The sequence below is a fragment of the Corythoichthys intestinalis genome, chromosome 17 (assembly GCF_030265065.1).
Source record: "Corythoichthys intestinalis isolate RoL2023-P3 chromosome 17, ASM3026506v1, whole genome shotgun sequence".
Taxonomy (NCBI): domain Eukaryota; kingdom Metazoa; phylum Chordata; class Actinopteri; order Syngnathiformes; family Syngnathidae; genus Corythoichthys; species Corythoichthys intestinalis.
In genome coordinates this window covers 12,648,816-12,663,131 of record NC_080411.1, presented here as the reverse complement: position 1 = coordinate 12,663,131, position 14,316 = coordinate 12,648,816, and the positions used below count along the sequence as shown (strand labels likewise).

At 36.7% G+C, this 14,316-nt stretch overlaps 3 protein-coding genes across 3 annotated transcripts; 2 read left to right on the top strand and 1 right to left on the bottom strand.

Annotated features, from left to right (window-relative positions):
• Positions 1-3,804: 3,804 nt before the first annotated feature.
• LOC130905324 (histone H2A-like) lies at positions 3,805-4,870 on the top strand. Its single transcript, XM_057818613.1, has one exon. The coding sequence runs from the start codon at positions 3,851-3,853 to the stop codon at positions 4,238-4,240; it is 390 nt and encodes a 129-aa protein (XP_057674596.1). The 5' UTR covers positions 3,805-3,850; the 3' UTR covers positions 4,241-4,870.
• Positions 4,871-5,447: 577 nt separating this feature from the next.
• Positions 5,448-5,865, top strand: LOC130905326 (histone H2B 1/2-like). The gene has a single exon (XM_057818615.1). It carries the CDS (start codon positions 5,468-5,470, stop codon positions 5,840-5,842), a length of 375 nt encoding a protein of 124 aa, XP_057674598.1. The 5' UTR covers positions 5,448-5,467; the 3' UTR covers positions 5,843-5,865.
• Positions 5,866-8,921: 3,056 nt separating this feature from the next.
• Positions 8,922-10,048, bottom strand: LOC130905328 (histone H4). The gene has a single exon (XM_057818617.1). The coding sequence runs from the start codon at positions 10,006-10,008 to the stop codon at positions 9,697-9,699; it is 312 nt and encodes a 103-aa protein (XP_057674600.1). The 5' UTR covers positions 10,009-10,048; the 3' UTR covers positions 8,922-9,696.
• Positions 10,049-14,316: the final 4,268 nt, after the last annotated feature.

Here is a 14,316-nt window from a genome sequence, read left to right as displayed (position 1 = left end):
ACTGATTTTATGGGCTTAAGCAACCATGAGCATTGTGTAATTATTGACATCAACAATGGCGGGCTACTAATTTATTTTTTGATTGAAAATTTTACAAATTGTATTAAAACGAAAACATTAAGAGGGGTTTTGATATAAAATTTCTCTAATTTGTACTAACATTTATCTTTTAAGAACTACAAGTCTTTCCATCCAAGGATCCCTTTAAGAGAATGTTAATAATGTTAATGCCATCTTGTTGATTTATTGTTATAATAAACAAATACAGTACTTATGTACCGTTTGTTGAATGTATATATCCATCTTGTGTCTTATCTTTCCATTCCAACAATAATTTACAGAAAAATATGGCATATTTTATAGATGGTTTGAATTGTGATTAATTACGATTAATTACGATTAATTAATTTTTAAGCTGTAATTAACTCGATTAGAAAATGTTAATCGTTTGCCTAATCGCCCTAATTATTATTATTTTATTCATATGTTTCAAACTATTCTTTAATGTTTTAATGATATTATTTGCTGTTTTAGGGTTTTATATACACTTATTGATATTATAGATATACAAAAAATTTATTTTAAAAATTGTGAGAGTTGTGACACTACTTCATGGTTTTTCACAATATGTGGTTGGTTCAGGTCCACAATAACAGCGATAAATGAGGGCTCACTGTACCCCCCTACACAGGGACACACAGACACACAAATAACAAAGCAGGTTATCATCAAGTTTCAAGCGAAAGCTTTTTTTGCCCAAAATATCCACACAAGCTTTTTAAACAACACAGTAAAACTCCAAACATTTTAAAAAGATATAAAAGGGCTTGTAATATAGAGTAAAGATACTGTTAAAATATATTTGTCAGTCACACTGTCTCGTAATATTTCTTTTTTTAAGAGAAAAACTTCACACAATATTTTAATAGAAAACAAAATTAACTTTAAGTAATCATTCATTTTAATGAGCCTTTAGAAAGATCTGATGTGTTTGTGAACAACAGAATTCTAGCAACAGTCAAATTCAACAAAATGTACCTTAAACGTAGTGCGGACAGTTGTAAAAATAGTCAACAAAATACCCAGGAGAAAATTATCCGTCCTAGTTTAGACGTAGCCGTATTTGTGTTTCTTATTCAAAAATCACAATCATACAACAGCACAACAAATACGAAACTGTGCAATGCAAAGAAACACAAAAACATACATGAAAAAAAAAACAAAAACACAGAAATAAAGGAGGCACATTGTACATTCCGAACTACTCGTGGAGACGTAGTCGTAATAGGATTACTTTACATTCAAATTTGACGACAGCATTAAAAGAAAATAATAATAATAATAATAAGAAGAATGGCATCAGTACTGTATCGGCCGATACCAAGGGCGTAGGTTTGGTCTCAACATTGGTAGGGACGATATGTCAGCATAACCAGCATGTACACTTTTTGCTGGGGACGGGGACATTAACAAGACCAAACAGATTGGTTGAACGGGGTTTGGGCTACATTTCTCACAAATATGAACTTAATTAATTAACAGGCTAAATGATCAATCCAAAATAAATCTGTATTGACTTATAATAACTGTCATGTGTATTGATTCAGGTGATACACCGTTCAATTCAAACCTTTGTTTTCAAAAACTACTTAAAAAAAAAAAAAAAAAATTTGAAAACTTCCAGAATAAGTGTCTGGATTTAATTTATGGAACTTCATGTTAGCCTACATTGTCCTTCACCACATGAGTAATACATTGCTTTATTTGGTTGTGTCTTTCACCTTCTTCCCCCTTGTTTTCATCTCTAAAGTGCATCAGTGTGTTGAGCAATTATGTAAAAAAAAAACTACATTTCCCACAGTTAATGGAGGTTTACAGTAGAAAACACCTCTCTCTAAGCAGCTTCCTACTCGATTTTTGCAGGTTAGCAAGTTCACAAAGTTTAATGTTATGCTAAATCTGAAGCAGGTCGGATTTTCAGTAGCAAATTTATTGGTGTGTTCCCCACCTCCACGAGATTGACGTCTGTTCCACATTACTTACAGTGGCTGCTGCTGGCCGGAAAAAAAAACGTATCTCTTATTCGAAGAACGCAGAAGAGGGAGCATGTTGTTGACATATTTATGTCGTGTCTGTGAGTGCGTATGGGTGTTTGTGTGTGTGTGTGTTTGGTCATGGGTTTGGCATGTGACACGAAAAAGCATGTTTATTTCATAATATATGCAGTATTTTATGCTCCTGAATGATATGGACCGCTTGGATGTGTGTGGAAGCGACCGCTATATTAATTTAGTTTTTTGAATCCCGCGCCATGAAAATGAGTGACTTCCGGCTTCGGTCTTGCATTGAGGAGGAGGGCGCTGTGACGTGTACGGGTGAAGGCGTCCTCTTCACTAAACAGCCGTACTGTTGTGTATGAGTACTAAGGATTCAGCTGATTTTGCGGATTAATACGTTTATTTTTCACATCACGCCAGCCAAACGGCTGCAGAAAAATCTTGCTTTATGAGGGAGAGGCGTGTGCGCCTTTTTGGAGTTTCAAAAGTTTCCCATTCACCGTGGATATTGGCCAAAACAAGCCCTACTACTATGGGACCATTGGACTTACGAGGAAGTGAGTAAACATCTTGTTTTGTATTATGTCAAATACTAATATAGCGATTACAAAGTAAACACTACAAACTTTCTTTAAATAAAGGACTACTTACGTTTGATCATTGATAGGCATATAAAAAGCTCTCCTCGTGCACATTAGCTGCACGTTAGCTGCACAACAACTGCAGCCGCCCTCCTCCGGGGAACGGACTGTAAATTGCTCTCCGCCGGGCGGTTTGCCGATCCACAGAGACAGTCGACAACCCAGTCGTCATGTCAAATAATCCAGGCTAGTTATGTGTGATTTTCCGCTTCGAAGACTTTGAAACATCACTCAGTTCGGGTTAGCATGTCGGCTAGCTGTCACGCCTCTTGGTTTGTTTACATTCTCCGAAGCCGGGGAAGGAAAATGACATATGTCCGATTTAGGTGTCATAAAATATCGTTCGGGAGGTGCCACAGTAAAGGTGAAGTCGACAGTTTTGACCGTTATGGAGTAATTTTGCCATGTTGTCCTGAATAAATGCATTTTTATTATTTCATATTCCATTTAGCACAAGACTGTTATTTATCATGACCATGCCATTTATTTAACAATTGGGGAAAATACTTGGATAAAAAGAATATCCTGTAAAAATATTGAAGTAAAGAGACAGAAACAATGACATTTTGTAGCTCTCTTCGTCTCGTTTTCCTCGTTGTGAATAGTTCCCCCTCGACGGGCTGACTGGTCCTTCTCAAGCCATTCATTTAGCTATTGGGGAAAATACTTGGATAAAAAGAATACCCTGTAAAAATATTGGAGTAGACAGACTGAAACAATGACATTTTGCGGCTGTTTTCAAAGCCAAGTATTGGAATAGAGAGCCAAAAAATGATATCGGTGCAACACTACTTTTGTTATTTCTTTTAAATGAATACATTGTCTGTTTTTTCACACTTTATTCAGGTTACTTTTTTGTCAAATATAACCGATAAGCACTTTAACTCTATGAGCTGTCACTGTTTTAAATAAAGTTCTAACGTCCAAACTCGTATTTCCTCGATTTAGAGGGAGCGTGACATGACAAAAGGCGGAAGCAGAGCAACGTTACAGTAGCTGTTTTCTAATTGGTCAACTTGTTCTCCGCATCAACTAGCCAATCACCAAGCAGCAAAGACAGTATAAATGCACCTGCTAAACTAATCGCGATTATCGATTCAACGAAACCCAGGTGATCAACTACTCGATTAGAAGACAACACACTGTCAGAAAATGTCTGGACGTGGTAAGACTACAGCTGGAAAAGTCAAGGCGAAGTCCAAGTCCCGTTCTTCCCGGGCTGGTCTTCAGTTTCCTGTGGGTCGTGTACACAGACTGCTTCGTAAAGGCAACTACGGCGAGCGTATTGGTGCGGGTGCTCCCGTCTACCTGGCGGCCGTGCTCGAATACCTGACTGCTGAAATTCTGGAGTTGGCTGGTAACGCTGCCCGTGACAATAAGAAGACCAGAGTCATCCCACGTCACCTGCAGTTGGCTGTCCGTAATGATGAGGAGCTCAACAAACTTCTTGGCAAAGTTACCATCGCTCAAGGCGGTGTGTTGCCAAACATTCAGGCGGTTCTTTTGCCCAAGAAGTCTGAGAAGGCCAAGCAGTCCAAGTAAAATTTGACTGTTGATTCCAAACCCCACAAAGGCTCTTTTAAGAGCCACCTACTTCATTCAGAAAGAGCTTATGTCTGTTTAACGTCCATTTTTCATACTAAATGCTTCCTAACAGTTCATATGATTATTAGAAAAAACAAGATAAATAAATTTAAAGTCAAAATTTTAAACTATATCATTCTTTAATGAAAAAGAAACTTAAATTTGATTTTTCATTTAGTTCAATTTTTAGGGTACTTAATCCACCAGTAGGTAGACGTTATTGCTGCAAAACTTAAATGTGTAACACATGACAACACATTTTTTGGACAACCTTAATTAAGATGCATTATTTAAATTGATAAATCTTTATACTATTATTATTATTATTTTTTTTTTATTATTATTTTTTTGTCTAAATGTGAGTTATAGTAATACAAAGATGATCAATTTAACCTTTTTGGGGGTTCGTTTTATATTTAAAAAAATCTAACAAATAAAAAAAATCTGTCATTAAGATTAGAAATAAAAGCAGTTACGCCAAACAAAAGGTTGGGCAAATGTTTCATAAAATAGAACGACCATCAACTTAAGCCTGTTAGTCATATTCATTGTTTTAAACTAGAATAAACTGGATTTGATTCCATTTCATAAGCATCAGGTGATGTCAAACAACAAATGGAATTCATTCATATATATATATATATATATATATATATATATATATATATATATATATATATATATATATATATATATATATACATTACATTAAAGCAGTTGCACAAACGATTAAATATTCTATTCATTCATGTTATTAATGCTCATCTTATTGTTGTTCCAAATATTGTTGTTTTTACCGTTGTAAGTTTGTATTGTAAAATGTATCAGAAATTGTGTCATGAACATTAAAAGTGTATAAACAAGGATTAGTGAACATTTTTGTACATGCAGTGGAACCTCTCTTTCGAAAAACAATAAAACATAAAATCACCAAAAATTATTTGTATTTCTTTTAGCCCGACAGCATCTAAAAATATAGTAAAACATGAAAGTATGACATTAGAGCCGTTGACAGGCGCGCGCCTTTTTTCGTATTCTTCAACACCGCCCTGTTGACGCAGGAGTTTCAGCCAATCAGAATAAAGCGCTGGCGCAGTCAAATTTGCATGAATAGTGTGATAAAAAGACTCGCTCCTCTGGCATTTCGTTACTCAATTTAGCTAATCGCAGACTGACAAGAACAAAATGCCTGAGCCGTCAAAGCCAGCGCCCAAGAAGGGCTCCAAGAAAGCTGTCAACAAGTCCGTCAATAAGGCGGGCAAGAAGAGAAAGAGGGCAAGGAAGCAGAGCTACGCCATCTACGTGTACAAGGTGCTGAAACAAGTCCACCCCGACACCGGGATTTCCTCCAAGGCCATGAGTATCATGAATTCGTTCGTCAACGATATCTTCGAGCGCATCGCATCTGAGGCCTCTCGCCTGGCACTCTACAACAAACGCTCCACCATCACCTCCCGGGAGATCCAGACCGCTGTCCGCCTTCTGTTGCCCGGGGAGCTGGCCAAGCACGCCGTGTCTGAGGGCACCAAGGCCGTCACCAAGTACACCAGCTCCAAGTAAATTGCTAAAGCAGTTCCAACAAACCAACGGCTCTTTTAAGAGCCACCCACAATTTCTTATGAGTAAATTCCACTTTGTACGAAAATGTTCATGAGACAAAACTGACAATACTCGTACGTTACAACTAGGGTTCCGAAACTAGATTTGAGGGAGGAAAAAACTGCTCTACACATTTTGCTTTTTATTTCAAGCAGTAGTAACAAAAACAAGAATAGGTAAAACATAACAATACCAGTAGTGTTGATTACAGCAAAAATTTATAACATGCATACGTAGCTCAAAAAGCACTGGGAAGAAGCCAAGCTTTTTTTGGGTCCCACCCCCCAATTCACTACCCAAAAATTCAATATGAATACAGTCACTTCCCTACATCATCATTGCACTATCACCACCGCCATCATAGTCTCCTTTAGGGATGGGCGATACCATTGATTTTGGATTCGATCCGATACCAAGTAATACCAAGGCCAAATATTGCGATCCAGATCCGATATTGGTACCGGAAGTTCATATTTTATATACACAACCCTGCAGAGTAAGCACTCAAAAACTATTAAGTCTCTTTGAGTCAAATATGCATTGCAATGGAAAAACTGCTGCTTTTAATAACTAGCAAAGCAGTTTCCCTACAAAATCACAAACCAATCCATCAACAAAATCGGATTAGTCAGTCTCACTCTTTAATCATGACCCTTAAATTCATATGCACAGAACATTTCCCTGCTACATGTTGTATTCGATCAAATTTTATTCTAAGTTAAATATTTTTGATCGAATTATAGAACGAATTAATAGTAGCATGTTACCACCTTCTAATGGTAGATCATTAAAAACAAATCCAATAAACAATAGTCACTTGCCGCTTTTGAATTTTATTTTACTAACACAATTTTCAAAAAGATTTTGAAATAATTGAAACACACCTTTAACAAAATAAAAATAAATAGCAACAAAACATAAGAAATCAAGCATTTAATTAACAAAAAACATGGAAAAATGTATCACAGAAAAATAAATAAAATATTAAATAAATACTAAACATAAATTATCAAGAAAAAAATAATAAATGAATAAGAAATAATGAGGTCAAGTAAGGCATTAGGTCAGTAGGTTTCCTTTTCTTAAGAACCTTAAAGTCTGCAGCAAGATAGTTTAAATCTCTAAATATTTAACAACCATTTACTTAACACTTTTATTAAAGTCACTGCTTATGTGCGTGCACTGCTTACGTGCAAAAGTGTGCACAAAAATATTCCCAAAAAATAGACAAAAGAAAATATAATGTATTAATTCCAAATATCAATACTTTTGCTTGGGGATCGATATCTAAAACTTAACGCGCTGGATCGAAATATCGATATTTTGGTATTGATCCGCTCATCCCTAGTCGCCATCACTGCCGTCCCCATATATTGATTGTACATTCAAAAGTCATAATTTATGTAATAACAGCTTTACTGGTGCTCATGGTGATAATTGTTGAAATGTTTATTTGTGGACCTGCTGCCAGAGGGGAACAACCCCCAGGCAACGGGACCACTCATTGCTACGTGTCCTAGTTGAGCATTAAAAGACAAGATTTGGGAACCTGAGCCAAGGTGTTAGCATCCAGCGTCAGAGCTCCCACTTGCCAGCCCTATACTCCAAGTTACAGTATATTGAATGTGTAGACATATAAACATGTTTACATAGTAGTTCATCTATGTAGATATGTATAACCATTTAACTATCACCATCAGCACCGGCGTTCCGCTTTACAAAGAATTGTTCATTACGATAGAATCTGGACTCAATTGGATTGGATTAGAGCATTTTACAACACCAACGAGGAAAATGACAGTTACAGCCACAACAATAATGACAACGATGGCAACAACAGCCATGATAACAGTGACATCAACGACAACGAAACACTTATACTACAACTCTACTAATCATAATGATTACACAGATAATAACATTTTCAACACTAGTTGGTTGTTGTTGACTATTTTAGTTTTGTTATCGCTGGACACATATATACTTTGTTCTGCTAAGTTTTGTAGTGTTTGTATCTGGACCACTTGATTTGTAGCCTTTAATGCGCCAAAAGTCAAACATAAACCTCAAATTCAAGTGATCACGTTTCACTGCCTTTTGACGGCGAAAGACGTCCAATCTAGGGCTGCAGCTATCGATTATTTTAGTAGTCGATTAATCGAGGAACTAGTTAGTTCGAATAATCAAGTAATCGGATAAGGAACATGAAAAATTAAAATACCCGAGCTTAGCCTCAAACGTTTTAAAAATGAAATAAAACAAGGATTTATGTACAACAAAAGAAGAATTGGCTAACTTACACAGCAAAAGTCTGCTAGCTTAAATGCTATAATACGCTAACTTTTTTTTTTTTTTTTTTACAATGCTCTTAGCAAATTGTTTGGACACATATTCCAACAGAAAATGGCTAAATATACCTGTAAACCATATTCCGAATGCATTAGAAAACAGCTCAAACAAAAACTTAGCTTATGTTGGTCTTAACATGGACCAGCTGGATTCAGCCATGTGAAATGAGGCAGACTAGAGGGCAGTGTAGCCACCCAAATCAATGAAACTCAATGCAAACACTTTCAAAATAAACCATTACAACCCCTCTTTAATTAAACGAATACTCGAGGCAGCAAAATTTAATTTGAATATTTTTTTCTAATCGAATACTTGAGTTAATCGCTTAATCGTTGCAGCACTAGTCCAATTCATTTTGACTAAGGGAGTTCCATCGGTAATCGGAGTAAAATGAGATGTCAAAACGGAGAGGCTAGTTTTATGTCTTAGATCAAAATAAAGCATCATTTGGACCCCCAAGAAAATGTAGGCAAATGACAGACTGGCCAAGATTCAATGCACACACAAAAACGCATTTAATTGCAAAATGTTCTAAATATTTGTTTTTGCATTGAATTTAGGCATTCTAATTGCCGTTTATGATTGCAAAATAAAAAAAATGTATGGTGCAAATCAGCGAAATCTAGTTTAAAAAAGCTTTAATCTGGAAAATGATTCAGAATAAGGACTTTAAAAGTTGAACAATATATAAATTGCAGTGCTGTACTTAGTTTGCTCATGTGGTCAATTGATTTAGCTGTAATACAGTTATTGTCATAGTTTAAAACAATTGATACAAGCACATCATATAAAGTAATTGACATTGGGAATAGTACTCATCTGGACCTCTTGATTTGTAGCCTTTAATGCGCCCAAAGTCAATTATAAACATCAAATTCAAGTGGTAAGGCTGACATTGAGTGATCACGTTTCACTGCCTTTGACGGCGAAAGACGTCCAATCCATTTTGACTGGGGGGAGTTCGATCGACATTTGAGTAAAATGAAATGTCAAGACGGACAGGCTAGTGTTAGGCTAAGATTTAATGCACACACAAAAACAAACCCATATGATGTCAAAATGTTCTAAATTTATTTTACATTGAATTTAGGCAATCTAACAGCCGTTTAGGATTTTGTAAAAGAAACTAATGTATGATACAAATCAGCATGATCTATAGCTCAAAATAGCTTTCATCTAGAAAATGATACAAAGTAAGAATTTTAAAGTTGTACACAACAGTGTAAATTCGAATCACTGGAGTTTGTATTTTCACTTCATTAGCTGACGATACTGTACCTTCCTTTCGTTTGTTTGTTTGTTTGTTTAGGTGTTCAATAAATTCAGCTTTAATACCGTTATTGTTGAAACAGCTTGTTATAATATACTCTATGCAGTAAATAACATTGGGAATAGTACTCTGTATTGAAGAAGTGTTTGGCCCTTAAAAGGGCCTTTGGTTGATAAGAGTTAATACTGGCTCATGTTTAACCGCCGAAGCCATACAGAGTGCGCCCTTGTCTCTTGAGAGCGTAGACAACATCCATAGCAGTAACAGTCTTCCTCTTAGCGTGCTCAGTGTAGGTGACGGCGTCACGGATGACGTTCTCCAGGAAAACCTTCAGCACACCACGTGTCTCCTCGTAGATGAGACCGGAGATACGTTTGACGCCACCGCGACGAGCCAAACGGCGAATAGCGGGCTTGGTAATACCCTGGATGTTATCGCGGAGAACTTTGCGATGACGCTTGGCGCCCCCTTTACCGAGACCTTTGCCGCCTTTTCCTCTTCCAGACATGATTGGTTGTAGTGAACTAAAGTTGACTGATGGCTGTTGTGCTGGGGCGGGCTTTCTTATTGCCAGATGGCGGACCTGAAAGAAGACATGACGCTGACGTATTTTGCCGGGAGGTACCGCCCCTGTCCACGTTGCAACACTGTTCTTTTAGCTTCCATTTAAAACACTTTAATTTGTAGTATTATTAACTCTTTAGTTAAGAAAAAATAACTCATTATAATTATACTGCATCGTGTTATATTCCATTACAATACCATTTCAAATTTTAGCCATGCGTCTTATAAAATATGCTTATACGTGTTGTGGTTCATGTTCATGCTGATTTTACTCATATATATTACAAAATATATGAATATATAAATATGTGTTTATTATGCTTTACAAAATGACTTCGTAAACAGTTTATTTCTATTTTTTTTACAGTTCTCCTTGGCTACGACTTCCTGCTTTGAGGTTGCGTGCATATTGGCTTCCCCTCTGTACGCCAACGCCAATGTGAGTACCGACAGGATATGAGTGGCGCATGCGTAGTATATGCACGAACTACCCGTGCAAGCGTTGATTGGCGACTTTTTTAAACACAGTTTGGGTATGTGATGTGTTTCGCGGATTTGTTTTAAAACAGTGTATGTTAATACTTGATAATAATACCAGTTCTAATAATGGCTGTATTTTGAGTTACTTTGTTGGAACAATAAATTTACACTGCTATATAAGCTGTGCACTGACCACTCTTACTTGTGTAAGTCATACCTTCAATGTGGTCCCATGAAAATATATGATTAAATACCTACGGAAATGTAGGGGTGTACTCATTTGTTTATATTGTTCGAAAACGTGTTCTTAATCTCATCCATGCAAGCACAATTTTATAGACTCACATCCTGTTGGGACTCACAGTGGGTTGTGACAGGCTGAAAACATTTCTCAATGGCGTACCGCAAGCAACACGTCACTTCCGTTCATTAATATTCATGACATTACTACTGTTGCTAAGTAGGGACAAGCTACCGTTTGTCCCTGATAGAAAATGAATGGAAATCGTGTACGAAGGAGATGTTTACAGAGCTAAACCTACCAATTCTCTCCGAAAATGATGTGCCTGGAGCTAAATTCACTGGCAAAGATGTGGAAGAACATAAAAATGTTCAGTTAAAGAGATGGCTTGAGTGTCGAAGGCTGAAAAAGACGACAAAAACGAGCCGACCTAAGCATAGCCTTAGCTTATTTATCGACGTGACTGACAATGACATTCTCCTGTTTCAACAAGCTCTCCTTTACCATCAGCCCTGTCTTTCTTATATATCCTCTGGTTGTCCTACGTCTCTGACCGTTCTTGGGGGCAATCTAGTTGGCTTTGTGTAGCGATGGCAAATGCTACTCAGTGACAGCCAACCAACACTTTTAATTTTTTTCATTGAGAACAAATCTTAATTCTATAATTTATTTACACTTCCTCCTTACTAAAGTTGTTTTATATATATATATATATATATATATATATATATATATATATATATATATATATATATATATATATATATATATATGGTAAATGGTGTTATACCTATATAGCGCTTTTCCACCACAGAAACAGTAACAGTGGCAGTCAGATACCATTGTAATTCTTTTCAGGTCATTCAGTGTCAGACAGAAGCAGTACGGCACAACATTACGCTAAAAAAATAAGTTACAAATATAAAAATGGCTTACCTCTTTGTCCTCTGAAAGACCATGCCAACCCAACAAAACGTTTACTGCATATGAAATGTGAATGGATTCACCGAGCTGGTAATAAAAGTCTGCGCAAGTCCCTGGCTTCGTCACCTTTTTGTGATTCCAAGCCCGCATGCCCTCTTGTGGCAAGCCTTGAAACTATCGCCACAGAAACTATCAACTACAGGCAGTCCTCGGGTTACGACGGACCAGCCTTACACGATTTGGACTTCACGACGCCTGACTCGTCTTTTTTTTTTTTTTTTTAAATGTTGACTTTTGCTTTATGATGTATGCTTTTATTTTGGCGCTGGAAGCGTAGAACAGAAAGCAGAACAGAGCACCAGAGTGAGAGGCGACAGCCTGCGCGCACATTTGTTGCTTGTGAAGCATACAGAAGCGACGGCTGAATATAACCCCTTCTGTACTGTTTATTGTGTTTTCAATTGTGTTCGAATACTTGGGGCATGATTGGTTTTGATGATGTGCGGACGCTAACTGATACATGCTAATTGTTTGTTATTGTTGTATCAGTAGCAATTTGTAAAGGCAAATTTGAATTACTTACTGCTTTTGAAGATGAGACTGATTTAATTTCGATTTATTTTAGTTTCATTCTGCAAGTGTTTACGTCATGGGCTGCTGAATAAAGTCAACAAACCACACAGACGTCTGACATCGTCATTTCGGCACTTAGCTCACTGTCTAGCTAGGACTTAGCTCCAACGTCTTGGCAAGGACAGTACAATGATGTATAATATGTTTTTAGATAGTTTTTTTTTTTTTTTTTTTTTTTTTTTAGAGGGCGTTTTGAGGTATTTAAATGGTTAATTTTGATTTACGCTGTCATCCAGATTACATCCCCAGCACAGAAATGGAACTCGTTCGTAAACCGGGGAATACCAGTACTTCAAATTCAACGCAATTACTTTTTGGGAGAAGTCATTTGTAACTATAATTACTTTTTTAAAGTAACATTAACAACACTGCCTACCATTGATATGAAGACGGAATGATGGAAAAATATGAGTGTGTGGTGCACGTCCATGAACTGGTTGACAATACTCCGACGACCTCTGTTCGCCAGTCTTTATACGTTAAGGTGACAATTATTATTATTGGTACCATCGCCAAAGAGATCACCAGCTTTGTCAGGTTTTTCATCATTTCATTCACAAGTTGTAAGGATAGAATTGACCCAAAATTATGTTTAGACTTACATTTATCCTTTTCACTTGCTGAATGTGCTGGTCCATTTTTTCCCCCTCAAACAATTGGCTGATGACTAGAACCCCTACATTCACACAATCCCGACAGAAATACATGTCGACATATTCTCTGCCCCCTTTGAAGAGGAGGGATTTCAGAAGTTTTTTTTTTTTTCCTGGCCAGAAGCAGCAGCCACTGTAAGTAATGTAAAAAGAAGTTAATATTGTGAAGGTGGGGAACACACCACTAATTTTGCAACTGAAAGTCCGACCTGAATCAGTGTTAGCATAACATTAAACTGTGTGAACTTGCTAACCCGTAAAACTCGAGTAGAAAGCTGCTTAGAAACGTGTCTTCCTATACTTTTTCTACTGTTAACGTTAATTCAACTGTGCATGTATTTTATACATCATTAAAAAAAAAAAATTTTTTATTTGCAGCCTATGCACATTTCTTAACACCCCCCCCCCCCCAAAAAAAAAAAACACATCCACTGTAAATTTCCTTTATATGAAGCATGCACTTTGAAAAATGATTTCCTCCCATGAAAATAATTTTACTGTAACTTTTTACCATTTTTATGTAGGAACAAGCTATTTTTCAGAAATGTAGCCAATCTGTTTGGTCTTATTAATGTCCCGTCCCAAGCAAAAAGTGTACCTGCAGGTTATACTGTTATAGCGTCCCTACCAATGTTGAGACCAAAGCTACGCCCTTTTTATTAAGGATTTTGTTAAAAAGCACTGAGCTGGTGTGACTAGAAGAAAGGATACCACTGCAGATAGTCCTTTTAGAACAATAATGATGCCCGTCCCGAATTAATTAGACCAAAACTTTCTCTTCATCAACGTGTTGCTTTTTTATTTTCTTTATATTTGAACGTAGGTTTTGGCTTTCTTTAGGTGGCCAAAATATGCCTGATCATAAAAACAAATTGCAAATCGCCACCAGGGGGATCCAAAACACGTAACATGCAAAAAACCAAGCATTTTTAACAGATTTAATGTAGGTTTTTGGGCTGTGGAACGAATTAATTGAATTATAATGTATTCTTATGGGAAAATTCTGCTCAACATGTCAAAACAAGGTCTTGGAACGAATTAACTTCGTATGTAGAGGTACCACTGTACTTTCAAAATAAATCAAAGGTGGAGGGATACTGAACAATCACTTCTCGTTAAGAATGCAACACTAGTCCTACTGGTTTTACCACACCCTCACAGTTGATAGTTATGTTAACGACTCTTTGTGTCAGGTACAAAGAAACCGTTCAGAGCTATAAATGAAGCCATTGTAGACTTCCTGCTTTGGGGGTGGTATGTTGTTGAGATCAGTAATCATTGCGTTTGAAACTTGATCAGAAGTACAAAAGAAGTCTTTGAA